This window comes from Eumetopias jubatus, unplaced genomic scaffold, assembly GCF_037043125.1.
Source record: "Eumetopias jubatus isolate StellerSeaLion01/CBP00866 unplaced genomic scaffold, mEumJub1_p1.0 scaffold_4, whole genome shotgun sequence".
Lineage (NCBI taxonomy): Eukaryota > Metazoa > Chordata > Mammalia > Carnivora > Otariidae > Eumetopias > Eumetopias jubatus.
Window position 1 is genome coordinate 81512416 of NW_028274810.1, and position 23259 is coordinate 81535674.

At 47.6% G+C, this 23259-nt stretch overlaps 1 protein-coding gene across 2 annotated transcripts in view; it reads left to right on the plus strand.

Annotated features, from left to right (window-relative positions):
- CSMD2 (CUB and Sushi multiple domains 2) overlaps positions 1–23259 on the plus strand; it is a 588524-nt gene that overhangs the window by 314799 nt on the left and 250466 nt on the right. For both annotated transcript variants that reach the window (XM_088023017.1, XM_028113838.2), the window contains exons 10-12: positions 824–945; positions 18065–18168; positions 21285–21397. In XM_088023017.1, the coding sequence (XP_087879143.1) occupies positions 824–945; positions 18065–18168; positions 21285–21397 (339 nt within the window). The remainder of the gene's footprint in view (positions 1–823; positions 946–18064; positions 18169–21284; positions 21398–23259) is intronic.

Consider the following 23259-nt stretch of genomic DNA (forward strand, 5'->3'; position numbering starts at 1 on the left):
TGATGTGGCCAGAACTAAAGAGCACGTTTTTAAAGAAGGCAAACACCTAGGTACAATGTAGTACCTTAACTGTTATCAATCACTACTTGATCTAATTAGTTTAGAAGCTATTTTAAAGAGCTTAATTAGATTAAGCTGTGATTGATAACACTTTATATCTACTTGAGTAGAGCACTTCTAATTCACCTTGAATCTTTATGCTTCCAGTCAAAAGCCTGTTTCAGACATGTGCTGAACATGGGGAAGGAATTGGGAAGTACTTGATTGGCCCGGAAATCACTCTGGGTGCCTTGCACTGGGCTGAGCAGGGGACCTTGGCAGAGTCCTTGGGTGCAGACATTCTCAGACCTCATAGGGTGGCTTTGACAAGGACATCCTGAGATTCTACTTCAGGAGGCTGAGAGCAAATGGGGAAACACAGGTCAGCAGAGCAAGGGGGGAGCAGCTCAGCACTTCCATAAGTGCCTGGGTCCTACCTGGCTTTAGATCAGCATGAGTAGTACTAGCCTACGCCATCCTGGGGGAGATGAGCTGCTCAATCACAGAGGAGTCAGGATAGGGAGGCTTGCTTAGCCTGACCATGGAGGTTCATCATTGCCTACAGAGCAGCAGGTGAGGACTTGCAGGCCTGCCCCTCCACCAGTGTTCCCAGAACTGTGACTTTCCTTTGAGCCTACGGAGAACTGGGGAAGGAAATAGGAAGCAGGTTATATCTGGGGTGGGACTATACAGACTCCAGGCTCTTCTCGCTGGAATTAGGAGGGGGGATGGGAACTGGATCTAGTCTAAACTAAGATGCTTGCCTTTCATCTCCTCTCTGCAGCCCGCATGTGTGATGCCCACCTTCGAGGCCCCTCGGGCATCATCACCTCCCCCAATTTCCCTATTCAGTATGACAACAATGCACACTGTGTGTGGATCATCACAGCACTCAACCCTGCCAAGGTAAGGCTCCTGGGGTGGATGGGGAGAATCCTGTGGGCAGGTCTGACTCGGGAACAGTTGGTCTCCAAGGGGTTTCAAACCCAGAACTTGGTTGTGGTAGATTCTCTGCAGGAAATTCTTAAAAATTGTTTTTTTTTAATTAAATATCAAGTAGTTAAAAAGCATATTTCTAAAACAAGATATGAAGAACATCAATACAACAAACAATTGCCTAGTCATCTCCCAACTTAAGAAAAAAAAAAACACACAGTTACCTTAGTGATGCATGTCCCTCACCAACCCCATTCCATTCCCTATCCCTCAGGTACCTTGACTGTATACTTACTGTTCCTCTGCTTTTCTTTATAGTCTGCATACAAATGTGTATCCTTAAAAATATATTATTTAGTAAGGCAGCATTTGAGCCTCATAGAAACATACTCATGTCATATATATTCTTAATCAACTTCACTCAAAATTATATCCCTAAGATTTGTCTGTGTTGGTGTGTGTAGTTTGCCCTGCTATATACATCTCTTCACATGTTTATTTCACATTTAGTTTTTTTCTATGCAATGCCCTTTATTCTCTCATTTACAAGTATCTTGCCAAGATCCACAAAACAACCTGTGAGAATCTTTATTTTAATTATACCAAAACTACAGATCAATTGGAGAAGAACTGATATCTTTATGATACTGAGTCTTCCCATCCATGAGTACGGTATATCTATTTCCCTAGGGCTGTCAGTAAACTTGTGTAATTTTTTTCCATTATAGGTCTTGTTTGTTTCTTAATACATGTACTTCTAGATATCTTATATTTATTGTTACTGTTATAAATCATATCTTTTAAAATTTCATTTTCTCCCAAGTTCTTGCTAGTATTTAGAGATGCAGTTAATTTTTATTCTTTGGTTTTTTAATATAGCAATTCTTGTAATGATTTATCTATGAATTACTTGGGGTTTCTAGAAAAGACAAAGGATGATGGTTTTATTTCTTCCTTTCCAATCCTTATACCTTCTCTTTATTCTTTTCCTTGCCCTAATGTTCTGGCTAGACCCTCCAATATAATGTCAGCCATTGTGGTGCTGGTGGGCACACTTGTCATTGTTTGATGTTAAATAGAATGTTTTTGGTGATTAACATAACAATAACAAATTAAAAATAAATAGAATGTTTTTATCATTAAGTATGATGTTTGCTGAAGTTTTTTTTTAATTTATGGTTCCCTTCTGACTAGTTTTCTAAGTGCTTTTATTGTGAATAAATGTAGTGTTTTATCAAGCACCTTTCTATATCTAATGATATAATCATGATTTGCTCCTTAATTTTCTTAGTGTGGTGAATTACATTGGTTGATTTTTCTAATGTTAAACCAACCTTTCATTCCTGAGATAAACCCAACTTGGTAATTTAGTATTAGATGCTTAAATAAGCATCTAAGTGTTATAAATGCCTATATTTGATTTGCTAATATTTTGTTTAGTAATTTGCTTCCATTTTGTTAGTGAGATTGGCCTTCTTTTTTTCATCTTATATATTACCCTTGCCAGATTTTTTTCAAGAAGACATCGTTAGCCTCAAAAAATGACTTGGCAAGTGTATCTTCTCTTTCTATCCTATGGAGTTAATAGTAGAGGTTGGAATAACTTTTACTTTGGAAAGTTGGTGGAACTTTTCAGCAGAACTATCTGGATTTGGTGTTCCTTTGTTGGAAGCTTTCAAACTATAGATTTAAGACTTTTAATGACTAAAAGACTATTAGATTATCTTATTTTTTTTCTTGAGTCCATTTTAGTAAGTTTTTTTTTAAGATTTTATTTTTTATTTATTTGGCAGAGAGATACAGAGAGAGAACAAGTAGGCAGAGAGGCAGGCAGAGGGAGAGGGAGAAGCAGGCTCCCCGCTGAGCAGGGAGCCCGATGCGGGGCTCGATCCCAGCACCCTGGGATTATGACCTGAGCCGAAGGCAGCCGCTTAACCGACTGAGCCACCCAGGCACCCCTTTAGTAAGTTTTCTAATTTATTGGCCATAAAGTTGTGTATACTATCTCTCACTAGATATATTTTATTCCCTCTTTTATTTCTAATTTTGTATCTCTTTTTTTGTCAATATTGCCAGAGGTTTCACATTTTTTATTCTTTGCAAAGAACCAATTTTAGTTTTGTTAATATTCCATTTGATATGTTTATTTCCTATTTCACCAATTTTTTTCCTTCTGTTATATTTGGGAATGTTCTGGGGTTATACTCCTTTTTTAGCATTCTAACTTTGATGCTTAATTCATTATTTTTTAATATTATTTAAGCATCTAAGGCTACAAATTTCCCTCTGAGGACTATTTTGGCTACATTCCCACATTGGTACTCAGAAATACTGTAGGTAGTATTTCTGTGATCCTTCAGTTCTGAATATTTTCCAATTCCATTATTCTTTTATCTTTCAACCATGAGTTTTTTTAGAAATATTTCTTAATTTCCAAATAGAGGATTTTTCTAGCTGTCTTTTTGTTAACTGATCTAAAGCTTGTGGTCAGAGAACATTATATTTGAATCATTTGAAATTTGTTGAGACTTTTAGGATCAGGAATGTCATTTTTCACATATATTCTTTGTTGGAAAAAATAAGCTATATTTTGCAGTTTTTGTGTTCTAATATCTTCATTACATCAACCTTGCTAATTGTGCTTATATCTTTTATATCTTCATTGTTTTGCCTTCTTTATCAGTCAACTGTAAGAGAAGGCAAATTAAAATTTCCCACTATGATGGTGGTTTGCCTAATATTCCTTGAAATTCTGTCAGTTTTTGCTTTATATATTTGAGGCTGCTGTTAGAGCTTGCAAGCTGAGAGTTTTATATCTTGCTGGTGAATTGAGCTTTTTCAAAAATAGTTATTTAATGACTCTCTTTACCTGGAGTAATGCTTTTGACCTTAAAGCTTTTACCCCCGCCTATTCCATCAGTTTTTTGTTTGGTTTTTGGTTTTTTTAGTTTTGATTTAATAAATCATTCCTGTTCTCTTGCTTTCAACGTTTCTACTTCCTTATGCTTTATATATGTCTTGTGTATAGCTGGATTTTTAAAAATCCCCTCTGGCAATTCGTCTTTCAACTGGAAAAGTTAGACCATTTAAATTATACTATCATTTGTATTTTTTAGGGTTACCCTAGATGTCTAGTGTTAATATGCATACTTAGCAAAGTCTAATGTAAATAGTAATTTTGTGTTCCCCCTGAAAAGTCAGAGGTCTTAGAACACTGACTTTAATTACTCCTTCCCAGTTCATACTCTATGGCGTGTATATTTTCATGTTGCCTTTCTTTTGCTCACAAGTCATTATTGCTCTTGTTTAATAAAACTAATGTCCATTTAGATTTACTCACACATGTACTGTTTTGTTCACTGTTTCTTCTTGCATATCAGTCCTTCTCTTTGGAATTACTTTCTTTCTGTCCAAAATACATGCTTTGGAATTTATTGTCCTGTTAATGACAAACTTTCTTAGTTCTTGTTTGTCTTAAAATGTCTGTTCTCCCCTTGTTCTTGAAAGAACACTGCTATTCACTAAGTATTTGATTCTTGTTTGATAATTACGTTCTCTCTGCCCATGGAAATATTATCCTAATGTCTTCTAGCTCCCATTGTTGCTGTAAGTTTATTGTCATTCCTTTGTATGATATTCTTCTGGCTGCTTTTATGGTCTTTTCCTTGTCTTTATTGTTCTGCAGTTTCATGATCAAGTGTCTAGTTGTGGATATCTTGGCATTTATCCTGATTGACTTCATTAAGCTCTGGAATCTGTAGATTTTATCTTTCATTAGTTTGGGGAAATTTTTAGTCATTGTCTTTTCAACTGTTTTCTCTCCTTTATTCTCTCTCTTTTCTGCTCCTGAAAGCCTGACATGTTAATATTTCTCACTTCATCTTCTGTGTTTCTTAACTTCTATAATTTTCTGTCATTCTCTTCACCAATTATCTGTTGAGCTACATCTAACCTCTGTTGAATTCATTCACTGAAGATTTATTTTAATTTCAAGTAGCACCATTCATATTTTATGAGATCATATTTGGTTTTTAAAAAGTGTTCTTGATCATATTTTATAGTATTTTGCCCCCTACTCATATGTTCCTTAATTCTTTAAATATGTTAAACATATTTATTTTATACTCTGTATCTGTTAATCCCAATATTGGAAGTCTTTGCAAGTTTGATTCTGTTGTCTGTTGTTTCTCACTTCTTGCCTCCCAGAACATGTTTCCTTCCTGGTCCTGTCTGTAATTCTATGTGGTTAGAATCATAAACTCTGTCTGTGAGACTCCTTTGAGACCTGGGTAGAAGGTGGTTTCTCCCAGAGAGAATTTATATTCACTTCTGCCCAGTGCCTGGGAGCATTACCAGCCAGAAACCTCTCATACTAAATTCTCAGTATGAAGGTTTCAACCCACCCAAGTAACATGCAAACCCATATGAAGGTAGACTTATTGTGAAGGAGTCTCAGGGGAAGTTTTGTTTGTGTCCACTTAGTGTCAAGGTCTCAGATAAGTAATCAGCCTCCAGATCCACCCAGAGGGCAGTAGTGGCAGATGAGAAGGAAGGCAGTCTTAACTTCTCACTCACCCTCACACTATGGGTGCAACTTTAATCAGCCCAACTTTATTCCGGGGTGTCATACTAGAGTCCTCACCTTTGTGGGTCCTGACCTTTGTCTCCTGTTCCCTCTTCTCCACAAGGCCCTGAAAATCAGAGCTCTACTTCACCAGTTTTTAAATATGCACCCGAGGCCAATGCCAGCTTCATGCTCTGAGTCACAGTTTGGGTCGCTACATTCACTGGGTTTGGACTCTGAGTATTCTTACTTTATTAGTCTGCCCAGGCTACCATAACAAAACAAAACAGACTGGGTGGCCTTAACAGGGGACATTTATTTTCTCACAGTTCTAGAAGCTAGAAGTTCACAATCAAGGTGCCAGCAAATTCAGTTTCTGGTGAGGCCTCTTCCTAGCTTGTAGATGGCCTCCTCCTCACATGGCCTTTACTCTCTATGCATGCAGAGAGAGAAACTCTCTGGTGTCTTCTGCTTCTCTTATAAGGACACCAATCCCATTGGATTAGGGCTCTACCCTTATGACCTCATTTAACCTTAATTACCTCCATAAAGGCCCCGTCTCCAAATTCCATCACACTGGGGGTTAAGGCTTTAATATATGAATTTTAGAGAGATATAATTCAGTTCATAACATTTACTAATTTATAAAAAAAAAAAAGTTTTTTTTTCCTTTTTAAATTGTACTCAACATTTTAAAATTGTTTGGTCAGGGTGCTTAGGACCACAGTGCTGGGGACAATGGAAACAGATTTTCTCTGCAAGGCATATTACAAAGAAAGACTCACATTTCATCAAACCATTTGATGATGAACCTAGTCAATGGGGAAGGATGCTTCAGCCACATGGGGATGGAGTCTGGATCAGAAGAAGGACTTCCTATCACAAGGTTATTAAGTTCTTGATGAGAAGGCTCTTTCTTGGCTATTGTTAAAGATGCTTATCTCAATTTTCTTTTGAACCTGAAGGTGAGGTGCAGGGGAAAGTGTAAATAAGGCCTGAGAAGTTTCTGAGAAAAAATTTGATTCACCCTCCCCCCCGGCCCCACAGAAGAGCTAGTCTTACCCTGTGTGTGGAGTTCAGTGGCTCCGTATCAGTCACTCCCTCACATGTCCTGCAGGAGGTCATGCCATTCTGGGTTCCTGAAGCCAGCCCCTCTGAAGGGTACTCCCTCAGAGTCAAGCTGTGAAAAAGGATGTTCTTGTCATCTCCATGCGTTCTTTATGAACTTCAGGTAGTGCTGAGGAGCCCAAAGAGGCTGAAGGGAGTACCTTACTGATATCACACTGGAGGAGAGCCAGGGAGCATTGTGTGCAGAAAGAAGGGTGTGAGTGTGGCAACCAGAAATCCAAGACTGAAGAATCAGAGCTGCCTTCCTGCAAACATCAGGGAAGACGCATAATGTGTTCCCAACCCTGTTCACTGGCCCACAGGAGAGATACAGGTGTGTCGAGGACTGCCTGTCCAATCACCCTTGGAACGTCCCCCTCAACGAAAAGCCCAGTCTCTCCAAGTTCACAATATGTCTTATGAGATGAGCACTCGCTCATTCTTTGACTATAGATATGATCTCTGTCCTTGAGGAACATGTACACAGGAGGGATGACAGGCATGCAAATAAAAAACTAGAGCATGGGTAAATGCTGATGGAGGGGTGTCCAGTTTGCTATCTTGGAAAATGTTGGAAGGAGCCACTGACTGGAAGGTCAGGGAAGTTTTCACATTTGAGCAGCATCTGCAAGGATGAGTAGCTTGGAAATCCATAACTCAGAGTAGATGCCTGTGCAAAGGCACCGAAGTTTGGAACAACCTCTCAGAACTGAAAGGAATTCAGCATGTCTGGGTCAAGATGAGGATGGAAAGGTCACAGGATCCAGATCATACTGAACCTACATGCTCGGCAGAGAGGCTTGGGTTTTGTCCTGAAACAGATTTTTAAGGGCAGAAATGCTAGACTGTTGGTAGTAACAACAATAGTTATGTCTTACTCTAAGTAGCTCATATGCCAAGCACTGAGCTAAGCCTTCTATATAAATGCTTTTATTTCATTCTCTTCATAGCACAATTAATTAGGTGGTAAGAGACCCACCTGATGGGTGAGGAAACTGAATCGTGGCTAGGTTAATCGGTATAGGAAACGTAGCCACAGTGCGTAGCCAGTAAGTGGAAGCGCCAGGATTTAAACCCAGTCCTTGCGGCTCCACTGCCCATGCTCTCAGCAGCTGGGCTGGGCTGCTAGATGGAACAAGGCCCCAGAGCAAATGGGAGGGCATGGGACTGACAGCCCTGGGGTCGGCCTTGGAAAGGACGAGGGTCATCCTTTCTTCTGAACCAGAGCAATATCAGGAAGGTCTGAGTTTTTACAAGATGACTCTGGCAGCAGTGGAGAGGATTAGAGAGGTCTCCCTCCTGGAGGGAGCGAGACCAGTTAGGAGGCAGAAACAGTTACCCAAGTAAGAAAAATGGGAGCATCCACCAAGGCTTTGGAAACATTGAGGGGGAGACAGATTTAAGAGAAATGTAGGGAATGGAATGGGACTTGGTGGCTGACTGGATGTGAGGATGGAGGGAAAAGGAGGGTCCTACTCAACATTGTTTGCCAGGTGACCAGCACAGTGCCTGGCACGTAGTGGGCATACGGCAAACATTGATTCAGTGAACAAACGAATGATGATGCGATATTTTCTGACTTGGACCGATGGGAAGCTTCAAAAGGAAATGGAAGAGGAGGGACATGTTTTACAGGGTCAAGAGGAAAACAGGGTGCATTTGAAGTGCCTTTGTTTCATGCAGTGACATTTGGATGTTACCCAGTTGGAAACCGGGTAAATCTGGGTTCAGTAGAGAGATTGAGTGTTACCTCCTCAGCACATGAGTGAGAAGAGAAGCCTAAGGAATAGAACACTTCCTGGAGAGAGCAAAGAGAATTGGAAGATTCCGAATGGATCTGGAAACACCATCCTTATAGATAAAAGAAATCCAGTGCAAGACCCAGAGGAAGAGCAGCATAAGGTAGGAGAAGAAAGGAGAAAGAATTTCTAAGCAGGATATGTCTGACAATGGTGGAAAGGAACAGGTCTTGCTGGGGAAAGACTGAAAAAAGACCGTTGGCTTTGGTCTTGGAAGAGGACCTTTCAGTGAAGCTTTGGGGGCAGAAACAGCCATGGGGTGGGGAGAGAATGAGGGGAAGGGAGTCTCTAGGAGCAAGGAGCCCAGACAGCCCCTCTGACAAGTCTCAAGGTGACGTGAAGGAAGGAGAAAGGGCATGAAAGGGAGATAGGGTGGACAGAAAGCTTGGGGCTGCTTAGAGTGTTTGTTTAGAATATTGGAAACTGGAATATGTTTGCAGGCTAAGGGCAGAGCGGCGAAGAGGAAGAGAGTGAAGATGTAGGAGGATCTGAAATAAGTGAGAGGCACATGGACCGAGAATGCAGGGGCTCTCTTGAATGGAACATGTGAAGAAGGTTGGTATTAGGAGAGGCTGGGATGTTTACCTTACTTTACCTGTAAGCGTGCAGAGCAGGACACATGTCTGCCCCTCTTTATGATCATGAGATGATTATTCATCCAGGCACCTGGATCTCTGCGGACATGAGGACTCTTGCTGGAATTCCATCCCCCTTGTAGGACCTCTGCGGACTGAGCTTGAGAGGGGGCTGTGAATGTTCCAGTAACTAGGGCCCCCCAAGGGCAGTAAGAAGGTCCAAAGAGAAACGAAATGCTCTGGTGTGGAAATGGCCAAGAATATGTCAAGACACCAGCATTGACTGAGTACCTATGGACCATGCAGCAATGCACGGTGGGGACAAGAACTTACAGTCTTATTGGAGCGGCAGGGGAGGAGTATGTCTTTACTCAGTAAACTAAGAATAAAACAATGAAAAACACCCAGGCCATCCTCCTGGAAGCTTGGCAGATTCGGGGAGAAGAAAGAAGGCTCAGAGCAAGTGATGTTGGCCTACTCCAGATGGGTTCCACATTCTCCCTTTGGTTGAGATGTCCTCAAGAAATGTGAGCCCCACCTTGGCCATTTGGGCTACCTTAGTCCTTATAGTCATTCTACTCACATTCTACTTAGAGCGGGATCCTGGAGGGATCACAGTACTATTTCCCAAATTTGGTTAATCATCAGAAAAATACCTGGAGAGAACTTAAGACACAAATTCCAGAGCTCTTTCCTCCAAGATAGGATTCCATGGATCTGGGATGGGTGCCTTTGAAGGGCGCCCTGGTGGCTCTGACCAGCCAAGCTTGTGTGCTAAACAACGACCCCCTTGCCTCACAGCAAAGTGCACAGCACCACCCCCGCACCCCCCCCCCCCCCCGGCAGCCCTGGCTTCAGCCACGCTGAACTCCTGGTTCATAGATACACGCGGCCCTTTCAGACCTCTGTCTGGACACACCCTGTCCCAGTGTGCCTCCGTTCCCCTCCAGGCAAGTTCCTGTCCCCCTTTAACACACAATCCAAATACCCCCTCTTCTGAGAAGCCCTCCTAACTCCACCAGATCTTGGTTCTTCCTCCATTCGTACAGCATTCCATCAGCACCTTTTGTCTGTGTGCATATCATGTCGCACTGGGTTTAGAATCTCCTTCGCCCATGGCCCAAGAGCACCCTGAAAGCAGGGACAGTGCTTGGCATAGGAAGAGCTCAGCAGGTATTTGAATACATTAATGATTAACGGAGGAGACTTGGCCCCATGTCAGGTGGCTCCTCAGGTACAGCCCTGCCCCCGTGGGGCCCTGGGGCCTCCTTCTCTGAGGACCTCTCAGCCGGGCCTCCCGGAAGACGTGCTGATGGAATTTCTGCGGTCAGAACTAAAGCCCAGACCCGCATCCTACCTGCACACATCGGCCTTTCTTTTGCAGCTCCTCAGGATGAACTTGAGACCTATGATCTGATTTGTATGTGAACCTTGCTGGGTTTGAGCAGGAGAGTCAATCCACCTTTACAAGAGAAGAAGTAAAAGCAAGGCAGATGGGGGGTGGCGGGGAAGAGTCGGGGGTGGGAGAATGGACTGGAGGGAGAAAGGAAAGCTCATTTCATGAACTTCAAAGCCAAAGATAACAGGGTTTTGATTATTCCCTCCTCAGGGATTACCAGTGTCACTCTTCCCTTTGTGCACCTGAAGAATTGGGAAATCACTCTCCAGGCAAATGATTGCTTCCTAGTGCAAATGTCAGGGGCACATTTGCTGGCCCATTTGCTCACTCACTTACTCATTCAGCAAACATTGACTCATGCCCTGTCTGTGCTGGGCCCCATGTGAGATGCTGGCCCCTGGAGGGCTTTCCCCCAAGTGCCCCAAGCCCATTCCTCATGACCCCTTAATGGCCTCCTCCAAGTCCTAAACCTGATTCTGTTCCTCTTACAGTTGTCCTCACCTCACATCACCTCTTAGTGTTCCTCTGTCCCCACACCTGGCTGTGGCCTGGATGTCCCCACACCCCCTCCTCTGTTCTTGAAGGCAAGCCCTGGCCTCTGCTAGCCAGGACTTTCCGTGGCCCTCATACTTGCCCCATCCCCTTCTGACTCCAGCACCCATCACACTGTATGGTGTTTTCCACAGACTCATGCATCGCCTCTTCCAGACTGTGGGGTCTTTCAGGGCAGTGGCCATGTTTAGCTTGCCTGCCATTTCCTTCCCAAAGCCCAGCACGTGGCAAGTGCATTTTAACTGTTGAATGACTAAGTGAATAAATGAACTCATCAATCAGTGAGTGAAAGAGCCAATGAATGGATGAACAGGTTTGGTACTCTCCAAGCCTCCAAAATTCAACCTGAAGTAGTGACCAAAGTTCCAAAACATCTGAAAGTTTTCAGTCTCTGCCCCTGGGCTTTCTTTAGTATATGTGCTGCCGAAGCAAGCACTGCCCCTGGGCTTTCTTTCCCAGCCTCCTCCAAAGCCTTCTCAAGGATCCTGGGGGCCATTCTGCTTGAACTCCTGGGGTTAAGGTCAGCCTTCCCTCTGGCCTCCCCAGCTCCCCACCCCGGGAGCCACCTGTCCAACCCTGCCCTGGGCCCTCAGCAAGATCGGGCCAGGAATCACTGTGCAGGCTATGTTCAGGAAAAGGAACTTCCCTTCCTTTTTTGGAGCTAATGGTCAAACTGACAGAATTCATAAACCAAGGCTGGGTGGGCCAAGGTCAGCCCTCAGGAGCTCAGAAAAGTGCTCTGAGGAGGAATAGGGAAAGTGGGACTACTGCAGAGCAATGTGGAAGGGAGCTCCAACTAGCTAGGAAAGCCATTTCAGCCTGGGCTGTCCTTGCCAAGATGCTAAGCTTTATCCTGATGGTCAAGAGTCGGCAAACTTTTCTATGGTGACGAAAGTCTTTCTTCAGAACCTGTAGCTATTAGGTTGCGATTGGCTATGAACTACAGAAGATGCCTCCACAGAAGCTGAAACAAAGCACAGTTTATTTCCCATATACCAAAGGCCTAGAGGTGAAGAGTCCAGGGCTGGTTTAGCAGTTCCTTTGGGGTCTGCATTACCTTCTGGTTTTCCCTCTGCCATTCTCTGTGTGTGGCTCTTGTCCTCATGATCACAAGAAGGCTGCTCCAGCTCAGTCCTCACATCTGCATTCCAGGAAAGCAAGGAGAAAGGTGGGAAAATGCCCTGAGGGCCCCTCAGCTTGTGTCTCATTGCCCAGAACCCTGTTACTTAGCTCTTAGCTCTGAGGTTAGCTGAGTACATTGCCACACTCCAAACTCAGAGTTCTGTTAAGCATGGGTAAACTGAGGGAGAGACATTGAGTAAACCACTGTCCGTGTCTGTCACAGAATCCCAAAACATGAACTAGATCAAAAGGAGCTGCTTTGGTTGGAGCAGGGTTCTGCTCACTCTGGCTCCTGCTCTACCTTGGTTGATGGCTGCTCAGGTACGTTTATGGAACCCTGGGGTGCCTGGGAACCCGATTTGAAAAACCTTGCTCTACACCAGCGGTCAGCAAACTTTTTCTGTAAAGAGCCAGATAATAAATATTTTAGGCTTGAGGACCACGTGAAGTTTTTGTTGCACATTCTTCTTTGTAGTGCTTTATTTGTTTTTTAAACCTTTAAAAATGTGAGAACATGTCTTAACTCAACGGGCCATACAAAAACAGTCCGTAGGCCAGATGTGGCCCAAGGGCCATGGTTCTCCAACCCCTGCTTTAAGGGATCCTGGGACACAGAGTTTGGATACAGAGTGAAGGATGACAGCAGAGGCAAGGAGCCCAGAAAGGAGGCTCTTACAGAAATTTAGTCATTGGACAAAACTGTCTCAGGTTAGGTCTCTGAGACTCCAGCTTCCAAAAAAAATGCCTGTGAGCAGTCAGATCCTCTGCAGCCTCCCCAAGGCATCGGGCACAGGCTGACAGACCTGGGATCCCTGTCCTTTGGGTGGTCCTGGGCAGTGTTCAGGAAGCAAGGACTGTCCTCCTGGACCCAGTGTGGGTACCCCCCGCCATGGTCTAGCTCCCATCCCCCGCTGTTCCGGGAAGGCAGCTGTATGCTGAGGTTATAGTCTCCAGACCCCTGCCCTCTCCTGCCCTCTGCAGCAAACACAGACTCAGGCTCCCCTGAAGCCCTCCTGCCACTCCTGGACCCTGGACCAGCCTCTTGGCCGGTCTCCCTGCCTCCAACCCTCCCTTCATGCTGAGTTGTAACTTCCCCTCATCTTCACCATCAAGTCCAGACCATGCACTCTGGCCTGCCAGGTAAAAACCAACTGCAGACTCAGCCAGGCTGCTCTTACCCCCCACCCCTCCCCTACCCCGGCTGCCTGCCCTGCTCTTCGCTCCCAGTTCAATGCTCCCAGCATCTCCTGGACAGAGCCCACACCCTCCTCCATCATGCGAGGCCCAGCGCATCCGCCTCCTCCGTGTACCCCCCTCTCATTTCCCCCTTCCTTGTGATCCCCAGCACTCACATCTGCCCCGGACTCTCAGTGTTGGGATTCGGCTCTAAGTTGCCAGGAAAGTGAGATAACTTCCGGGAAGCAGCTAGCTCGGTGCTGGACACACGGCAGGTGCTCAGTAATTACGTCCTAGATGATGGGTTCGTTTATCGCTTTATCTGATGGGTGTAAATTAGGTGTGTGAGCCATATACAAATATGCCTCTTTGATCACACCTATTTCACGTGCTGCCACTCTCCTGCCTCAGAAAGACACTCTGTGAGTTTGATTGATCTGCATGTTAGTTAATGAGTCATTATAAGATCCTGTCTTTAAACAAAGGCCAAAGAAGAGGAGAAAAAAAATGAAAGCATCAGTACATTGTGCAGTGGGGGCTGTCCCAACACTGCAATGTTAGTCTGTTGTACGGTCTACTTGCTGTAATTAGTTCCTGCGTTAGGGTCAGATGCCCTAAAATTCAGTTCACATCAATGGCTGCTCTAACCAGTGATGTGAATCATTTTATGACTCTGGGTTCTGGCCTTCAAAGCAGTATTTTCCCATTATAGACATAACAATCCTACACTCCCTCTTTTGGAGGTGGCTTGGTGAGCCAGTGTCCTCTGCCCCGAGGCTGGCTGGAAGGGGGTGATGGTGGCGAGAGTGTGCATCCAGGGCCATCACTCCCTGCAGAGGCCAGGCCCCTCCTCCTGCAGAAGGCACTGTGGCCTTGCCGGATTTTATATGCAGCAAGTGTTTGCCAAGCTGCTAGGATTCAGCAAAAGAGCTGAGGGAAGATTTGGGAGGGTCAGTCATGGTGGCTACCCAGTGGAACTGAGACCTCTCTGGGGCAGCTGTGAGGCAGTGAGTGGCAAAGAGCCTGGCCTCTGGCTGCCTGGTGAGGTCCAGTTCTACCACTCAGCTGTGTGATCTAAGGCAAGTTGCCTAACATCTCTGGGCCTCCATTTTACGAATGGTTTTTCCATTCGTAAAATGGAGGTATTCCTAGTAGCGGTTGTTGTGAGTTTCCCTGAACTGATGTGTCCTAACTGCTCCAAACAGTGTCGAGCACGTGGTAAGGGGTCCGCGCTTGCAGTGAGGAAATCTCATAAGAGAAGATGATCAAAAACTGTGATTAAGTGTCTCAAAGAATCTCCTCGACCGGGGGTCGGCAGACTCACCCCTGTGGGCCCAAATTAGTTCATTGCTTGATTTTATAAACCGCATGCATACTGTCTCTGGCTACGTTCATGCTACAGCAGCAGAGGTGGGTAGTTGAGACAGACATCCTATGGTCTGCACAAGGCAAAACAGTTACTCTCTGGCCCTTTACAGAAATGGTTTGCCAGTCTTATGTTCTAGAGAGTAACTCCAGTGGGGGACCGAGGGCCTAGCCCTTGGTAGGTGCTGGAGAACTGGGAAGGGTTTGGAAAATGTTGTCTGGTTCAGCACTGTCTGAGCCTTTGGCCTTTGCCTGGTACAGTGACAGGCAGGGGCATCAGAGACAGGGAGACCTGGCCCCTGCCCACCCCTGCCCCCGGAAGTTCCCAGTGTAGTGGAGGAGCAGGTAAACCGATCAGTGCCAGTACAGGAGGTAAGTGCGGACCCAGAGGTGAGGAAGGGTATGGGAGCGCCTGGAAAAGACGGGCCTCAGGGAGGAGACATTGCTAGCGGAGCCAGCAGGGAAGGAGGGGTCTGTGCCAACCAGAGTTGTGAACGGGCCAGTATGAGGGGATGCCCAGGAGCTCAGGGAGCCACACAGGCTTGCAATGGGGAGGGCCCCAGGGAGCAGATGCCCCGGGTCCCTCGGTGTGCATCTGGCTGGGAAATGGTGACGTCAGGACAGGACCAGGGAGGCTGAGAGGGGAAGGAGATTCCGAGACGAGCAGATAGTCCCATGATGTTGCCATTGGCCATCAGGGAGCGTGAGGGGTGAGCTGGCCTGGCAGTGGGACAATCAGAGGGGCGAAGGCATCCCCACTCACTGCCAACCATTCCATGCCATCCCTCCTTCTGAGCACACCTCAGCCGCTGCCTGCTGCAGGCCCACCTCCCCCCTCCCCCCACGTGACTGCCACAGCCCAGAGATGGCTCTCCTGGTTTCCCACCATCCCTCAGTGCTGTTGCTCCGAAAACAAAAATTGTGCGTCACACCTTTGCTCACAACCCTTCCATCACTTCCCCTTGTCTTTAGGGCAAAGCCCCAATCATGACCGACAGCAGGACAGACAGCCTTTCCTACTCTGCTCCTCCCACTTCCTCCCAGCACCAGCCTCCACTCCCCTCTGCATTCAACCACTGCAGATCCGTTTGGAGTCTCTGATGAGTCTCGTGTCCCACACCTTTGCCCGTTCGCCTACCCCGCTCTCTCTTGACGGCTCTCCCTTCCTTACCCATTTAGCTAACTTGGGTTCATCTCCCAAATTCAGCCCCGGCTTCATTTCTTCTGGGAAGCGTCCTTTAACATTTCTTCCGGCCTCCACTTTACTGTTCTGTGCTCACGGGTGTTCTTATACAGAGATGCTCCTCTCTGTGTGGAGGGGCCCTCGGACATGGCAGCCGGGCTGATGAATCAGTGTGGCAGCAGGTGGTTCCTGAGGTCCCTGAAGGCACCAGGGAGTGAGGCTGTGCCAGCACCCCGCCAGTATGTGGGTTTGCACCGAGGAGACCTGCACAATGAGAAAGAACCATCCATGGAACTCTCTACTTCTTGAGTCGTAGAATGGAACACAGAGGAACACCTCCAGCCTCCCCACTGGGAGATGGAAGATCTTCACCACATTGGAACCGCAGATGAATGGAGAAAGAAGATGTGGGAGATATCTACAATGGAATATTACTCATCCCTTAAAAAGAATGAGATCTTGCCATTTGCAAGGACATGGATGGAGCTAGAGAGTATACTGCTGAGCAAACCAAGTCAGTCAGACTAATACCATATGATTTCACTCATACATGGAATTTAAGAAACAAAACAAATGATCATAGGGGGAAAAAAAGAGAAAGGCAAACCAAGAAACAGACTCTTAACTCTAGAGAACAACCTGATGGTTCCCAGAGGGGATGGAGATAGGGGAGGGGGGAACGGGGGAAGGGACTGAGGAGCGCACTTGCTGTGATGAGCACTGAGTACGGTACGGAAGTGTGGTATCGCTGTATTTTACCCCTGAAACTAGTATTACACTGTATGTTAACTAACTGGAATTTAAATAAAAACTTTTTTTAAAAAATGAAACAGACAAAAAGAGGCCCAGATTAGCCATTAGGAGTGGTGTTCCCTGTGTCCCATCTTTGTGCATGGCACCACCTCCCACCCGTCCAGGGGCCCACAGGTCATCCTGAATCCCTCCCCCTCCCTTGGTTCCCACACCCATGCAGTCACAAAGCCCTAAATACTGCTAAGAGCTGTCTCCTCCAGCCCCACCGCCCTCCTCCATCACTCACCTGGACGGGAACCCCCCCCCCACCACCTCTGGCCTTGCTCCTACCACATCTGTTTCTACACAAGCTGCCAGACTGACGTTTTTCTCAAACACCGATGTGCCCCTGTCTCCCACTATTTGAAACTTTTCTTACCCACCCCGCCCCCCCCCCCGAATAAGCCCCAGCTCTTTGGGCCAGGGGAGATTTTAAGACTCTTTGGACTTAGCTCCAGGCAACTTTCTCAAGTTCTGGACCTTCCTGAGTCCCCTCCTTGCACTGAAGGCCCAGCCACATTGTCCCCCAGGGTGAAACAGCCAGTGGCTGTGCTCACTTTGCAGACCTTCCATTGACAGGCAGTCAGCACTTGTTCTGGAATGTCCCATCTCTGCCGAAACTCAGGCCCTGTGCATCTGACTCCTTAGGATGGCCCCCTCCATCCCCCAGCATCCCCCTGTGGCCTGACCATCTTCCTCAGCCTTCAGAACCCTCAGACAGCACCCTCACAGACAGACCTCCTCCAGCCCCCACCGCAGGCTCTATGAGCCCCAGGCTGCCCTGTGTACCTACAGCCCTCACTGGAACACCTGCCACCCGGCAGGGGCTTGGTGGTTCTCGGTGTACATTCTGTCACCAAGGGCAGGGACCATGCTCACTTTTGAAACCCCACCTCCTAAGTTTGGCACATGGTGTGCGCTTAGTAAATACTGTGTAAGGCAGGACTAACACAAACTAAGAGAGAAGAATCTTATTGAAACCTCCTTCCTGAAACATTCATTTATTCAACGAATAAACAAAAGAGGATAGAGAAAAGCAGGCAGAGGAGAGGCTAAGAGAAACTTCTGCAAGTCCCCAGGGGCCGGCAAGATGGCTGAGATTCCACATGTGGCTTGAAAAATTGCCACCAAGTCCAGGGGGACTTCTGTGCATTAAAGCATGAAGAGAGAATCTAATCTTCTCACAGCCAGCCAGATGTGCCTGATGTTGCCATGGCAGCCCCCAGAATTGGCCAGATGTGCTGTGAACATCTTTGGAAAACATCAGGGGACCCCAGAGGCCGTAAGGCCTGGAGAGAAATAGTTCACACTACAAAAGGTGGTGTGAAAACACTCCGCTTGAGGTGGTGTCCCAGGGACTCTGGGCATCAGGACCTAATGGGGGGACTTCCCAGAGCTGTATGAGTGTCTCCCGGAAGCCCCTGCCTGCTCCCTAACCCAGTGCTCCCTCCCCAGGTGATCAAGCTGGCCTTTGAGGACTTTGACTTGGAGAGGGGCTATGACACCCTGACGGTCGGGGACGGCGGGCAGGACGGAGACCAGAAAACTGTTCTCTATGTGTAAGTGAAGCGGGGCTGTGGTCCGGAGGGCGGGGAGCACATGGTCCTGGCCTGGGGGTGGTGGGATGGTGCGCTGCGTCCTGTCTGGTCCCCAGGGCCACGCCGCATCAAGCCAGGGGACCAGCCCCTCTCCTCTGACTGAAGGAAACAGAGCACTGGCCACATTCTCTCTAGGAACTCCCAGGAAAAGTGGGCAGAAACAACAGTTTCTCAGGGAGGAGGGGAATTGAGGTCCTGGGTGTGCACCTGGAGCATTCTATGTGGTGGGCTGCTTCTGCGCGGCCCCTGCTTCTGCCACCCACCGGTTTCTCCTCAAGGCCATGTCCATCCATGGCAGTCTGACTTCAGACAGAGACGGTGGAAGTGTGGTTGCTGACCTCCCTGCAAGCTCAGAACTATCTGGGAAATGAATGGTGTCAGGGATTCAGGACCCCGTACACACAGTGGCCACAATTTGTGAGCCAAAAAAGGCTCACATGGTCTAGTCAAGGGAGAGGATAATGCCGCACTGTCCTGGGATTCCATTCTGTTGGATCTTCCTTTGCCCGCCACCATTAGCCTGACATAAACACAGGAGAACACGCTTATTCAGTGCATGTGGCCTGGCACAGATGGCCTGACCTCTCTCATCTCCCTTACCCAGATGGGTGGGGTGGGGAAGTTTTCCTATACACCGCACATCCATTGTGTGCCCAGGCACTGGGAAGGGAACTTTCACATCAGATATCTCATTTAGTTGTGTCATTATCCCCGTTTAACAGGTGGGGAAACTGAGGCCCAAAGGTTGCAAAGCTAGCTGGTGGCAGAACCAGCTCTTGAGTTCATGCCTTTTAACTTCAGTGCAGGAAAGCATCCCGTGCCATACCCCTTCCCCAACAGGCTAGCCCCTGGCCAAGGCCCTCTGGTTTTCATGCTGAAGGAGAAATGGCTCTTCAGTCCTAGCTGCCTTGTGCAGGAGCTGTTCTGCTCTGGGCACTTCCCACACCTTCCCCACACCTGCCAGAGAAGATCCTTTCAGGGCAGTTAAAGGACTCACGACGTTACCCTCAGAATCAGGTGACATGGCTGGGACTTGGAATCTCCTAGGAGAAAGGAATGGGTTGTGAGCCTGAAGGGCATCCTCCCCCCACCTATTCCACTGTATTAATCAGGATTCTCCAGAGAAACAGAACAATAAGATAGACACAGAGAGCCAGGGATTTAGTATAAGGAATCGGTTCACATGATAATGGAGACTGACAAGCCCCACGATCTGCAGGGTGGGCTGGCAAGCTGGGGCCCAGGAGAGCTGATGATGGCCTTTTAGCCCAAAGGCCAGGGGGCTCTAGACCCGGGAAGAGCTGATGTTTTCCGTTCAAGTCCAAGGCAGGAAAAAGGGAAAAAAAAAAAAAAAAGCAACGTCCCAGATGGAAGTCAGGCAGGCAGGAAGAATTCTCTCTTACTTGGGAGAGGGCTAGCCTTTTTGTTCCATGCAGGCCTTCAACAGATTAGATGAGGCCCATCCATATGGGGAAGGGCAATCTGCTTTATTCAGTCTACCAATTTAAGTGTTAAAGTCCTCCAAAGGCATCTTCACAGAAACAGTCAGAATAATGTTTGGCCAGATATCTGGATACCCCATGGCCCAGTCAAACTGGCACATAAAATTAGCCATCATACTCACTTTCCCCTCTGGCTCATCCCCATCACTCACCTGCCCTGTATGGTGCTCAGAAGGCCAGGGTCCTGGTTCTGTCTCCTCCCAGGACAAAATCCTAGTGAGCTCTGTCAACAGAGAGAACCTTAGAACAGCAGAGCCAGAAAGATTCCTACAACCCAATCCTCTCATTTAACATGAAATGAAAAATCCCGGAGTGGCTCAGCCTCTTGCCCTGGGCCCCACAGCAAATGCATGGCAGCTCCAGGGCTTACACTCAGGTCTCTGTAAGTTTTGAGTGAGCTCTCAACGAGTTCTGTAACAGCCCAGGGGCTCCCCCAGCACCCTCGGATCTCTGTAGGTCAGCATCCGTCTCAAACTTCAGGGAAACGCATGGCAAACTTGCTGGACTCCTTTGCTGTCAGAACTGGGTCAGATGGACTCTGCCGCCCTAGAGTTAGGCGCCAGCCCTGGCTTGGCCTCGATCCTTCCTCACGACAGAATGCCAGCACCCTAGCCCTGCAGTGTCACACGGGCCAGGCCAGTGTGCCCCAGGCGTCTATCCCAGCTCCACCCCCACAGCACTCACACGGTGCCGATCGTCTCATAGAGCCAACCCAGTGCCCCCCACAAGCTTTGAGACCCCAGAATGGAGCAGGCATTAAGACCCATGAATCCAATCACACCTTCCACCACCGCCCCCTGGTCTGTGCTGGTGATCTGTTTGGTCTCAGCAGCAAGAGGAAGCCAGGCTCCTTCTGGAAAGCCCAGCCTCTGCTGTGGACTCTGGCTCTGCCACTCTCCATCAGGCTGACCTTGGGAAAGCCACTGCCCATTTTGCACCCTTATCTTCTCATCCATACGGTGGGGATAACACAACCCCCACCTCACTGGGCTACTGGGGTCATTAAATAAGAGAACGGAAGGAAAATTGTCTGGCTTGGATAGGTATTTGGTTAATGTGAGTTGAATCCTCCCCATGCTTAAACTCTGTTCTTCAGAAAGAATGTGGCCCCGGAGTGACTGGTGTACTTTAAGCCTTGTTTCATATATGGAAGTAGAAATTTCCATATGGAACAGAAAGAGATGTCTCATTAAAAGGAATGGCTGGGATCAATTAGGGAAATGGGTTTCTGTCTGTGTCTTTTTTGCAGTAGTTCACGTGAGAAATCAAAGGTGGCAGGAGTGTAGGCACCCCTGCAGTAGATGTGGCTACACCTAACCCCGGCCCCTGAGAAAGCAAGGACACAGGTCTCCCTCGCAAGCCCAGGGGTCTGGGCTAAGGGGTCATGGGTAAACACAAGCCCTGCCCATGGCCGGAGGGGAGAGGTGGTGAGCCTCCCAGCCTCTGGATCACATGCCTCTGGGCTCCAGTGTTAAACACCGTGGACCCTGAATTTGCCTGACTGGGCAGGGCTCCTAGTCATTCCGTGGGGTGCCAGAGTCGGGGGCACATCTCTAAATCTCACTCTCCTGACAGCCTGACAGGTACGTCGGTCCCAGATCTCATTGTGAGCACCAACCACCAAATGTGGCTCTTGTTCCAAACCGATGGCAGCGGCAGCTCCCTGGGATTCAAGGCTTCTTACGAAGGTAACTGCTGTTGGGGGGCTTATCCACTCACTCTGCAGTCAGACTTGGGGTCCGGATGTGGAGTCAGCAAGCCCTGGGTTCGAATCCTGATTGTGTCCTGCACTAGCTTCCTCTCCTTAGGCATATTATTCGACCTTATTGAGCCTCAGCTTTCTTTGGCCAGTGGGTCTCCTGGATTGTTTTGAGGATTATCTGGGATAAATCACTTGAGGCGCAGGTCACACAGCACCAAGGGCGTACATTAGTTTCATCTGCAATTCATACCTGGCTTGTGTAGACCTTTAAAAGACCCCATAGACTTTTGGAGCTTCCCAAGCTGCCATACTTGGATGTCATATAGTGCTGAGTGACTGTGCATGGGGCTAGAGACAGACATACACCACTGGTGGCCTGAGGGTGACTTGAATCTCCCTGGGAACCAGCATTAAGGGAACAGTGAACTCTGGGTCCAGGAGATACCACCACCATCATCAGCCTTCTGTGTGCTTCCAGATTTCCCATTGGTGATGACTGCTAATGCCAATCCCCACAGAAAGGGGAGCAGAAGCCATCCCCCGAGCATTTGGTTGGCAGATTTGGTAGGTGGCAGAGCTTAGCCCAGCACTCAGGGAACAGATGCATCAGATCTGAGCCCTTGCAAGGGGTCTGCACTCTAGGGGTGAGACAGAGGAGGAAACACACGAGCTATTATTAAAGCAAGATATCTGTGGCCAACAGCCAGTGGGAGCACAGAGAAGGGGGTGGTCATCCCGTGTGTGGCATCTAGAAAGGCTCTATCGAGAAAGTGAGCCTTGGGTCTTGAAAATGACTGAGAGAGACAGGGGCCAAGGGATGAGAGAGAGAAGGTCTTTCTCCACCCCCGTTCAGAGACCTGATAACTCTACATGAGATGAGTTGGGGGGGAGCAACTCCAAAAGGCTCTTATTCTGCTCAGTGTGACCCCCACCCCCAGGGACCAGGAGTTCTTCCTGTACCAGGACCTGTACTCTGTCTCCAAGCTGGGGACACAGGAGGCCTGTCGGTTTCCTCCAGCTACTTTGACAAAGGACCACACACTGGGGGGCTTAAAACAACAGACACCTCTTCTCCCTGGGTTCCGGAGGCTAGGACAGCGAAGGTCCTGTTCTAAGAACAAGAAGCACGTGTCGAGGGGAGACAGAATAGCAGCCAGAGAGGACCGATGGGATGACAAGTGCTGAGTTCACATCCCCGGTTCTGTCCCTCTCTAGCCCCGTGCCAGGTCAGGGAGCCTCCCTGGGGCTCTGTTTCTTCATCTGGGACATGGAGGCAATAATACACTCTAGGTCCCAGGGCTTCTGTGAAGGGTAACTGTGGCCAAGGATGTGAAAATAAGAATTGCACTGCAATTATGGGTGACTAATGAGTGAGGACACAGGTAGTTAAGCAAATGGCTCTTCGGGTACATAGAGTTACACACACGCAGCTGGGGGCCGGCAGAGAGAAATCAGGAGACCCCAATTCAGGGCCAAGCTCTGACACTCACTACTTGGAAAAATGGGAGTGGATTTGGACTCAGAGTTTCAAAAGTTTCCCCCATGTCTGAAGTTCTCTGGATGTTCAGCAGTGAATGTTTCCAGAAGTGGGGAGGAATGATCCTGTGTGCCACCCACCTGCCCTTAATCTGTCCATATTTTATCAATGGTATAGATGAGCCATAAATAGCATGAGCCGGAAAGGGATGGCAGTCAGCAGTCAGCAAACAAATGGGCAGAAAGACCTTGACGGGGTAGAGCTACTGGCTAAGTCACCAGGATAAGAGGAAGTGGGAATAAATAACAAGTCCTCTGTGAGGGTTCAAAAACTTAGCAGCTAGAATTTACCCCAGGGAGTTAGTGATGTTT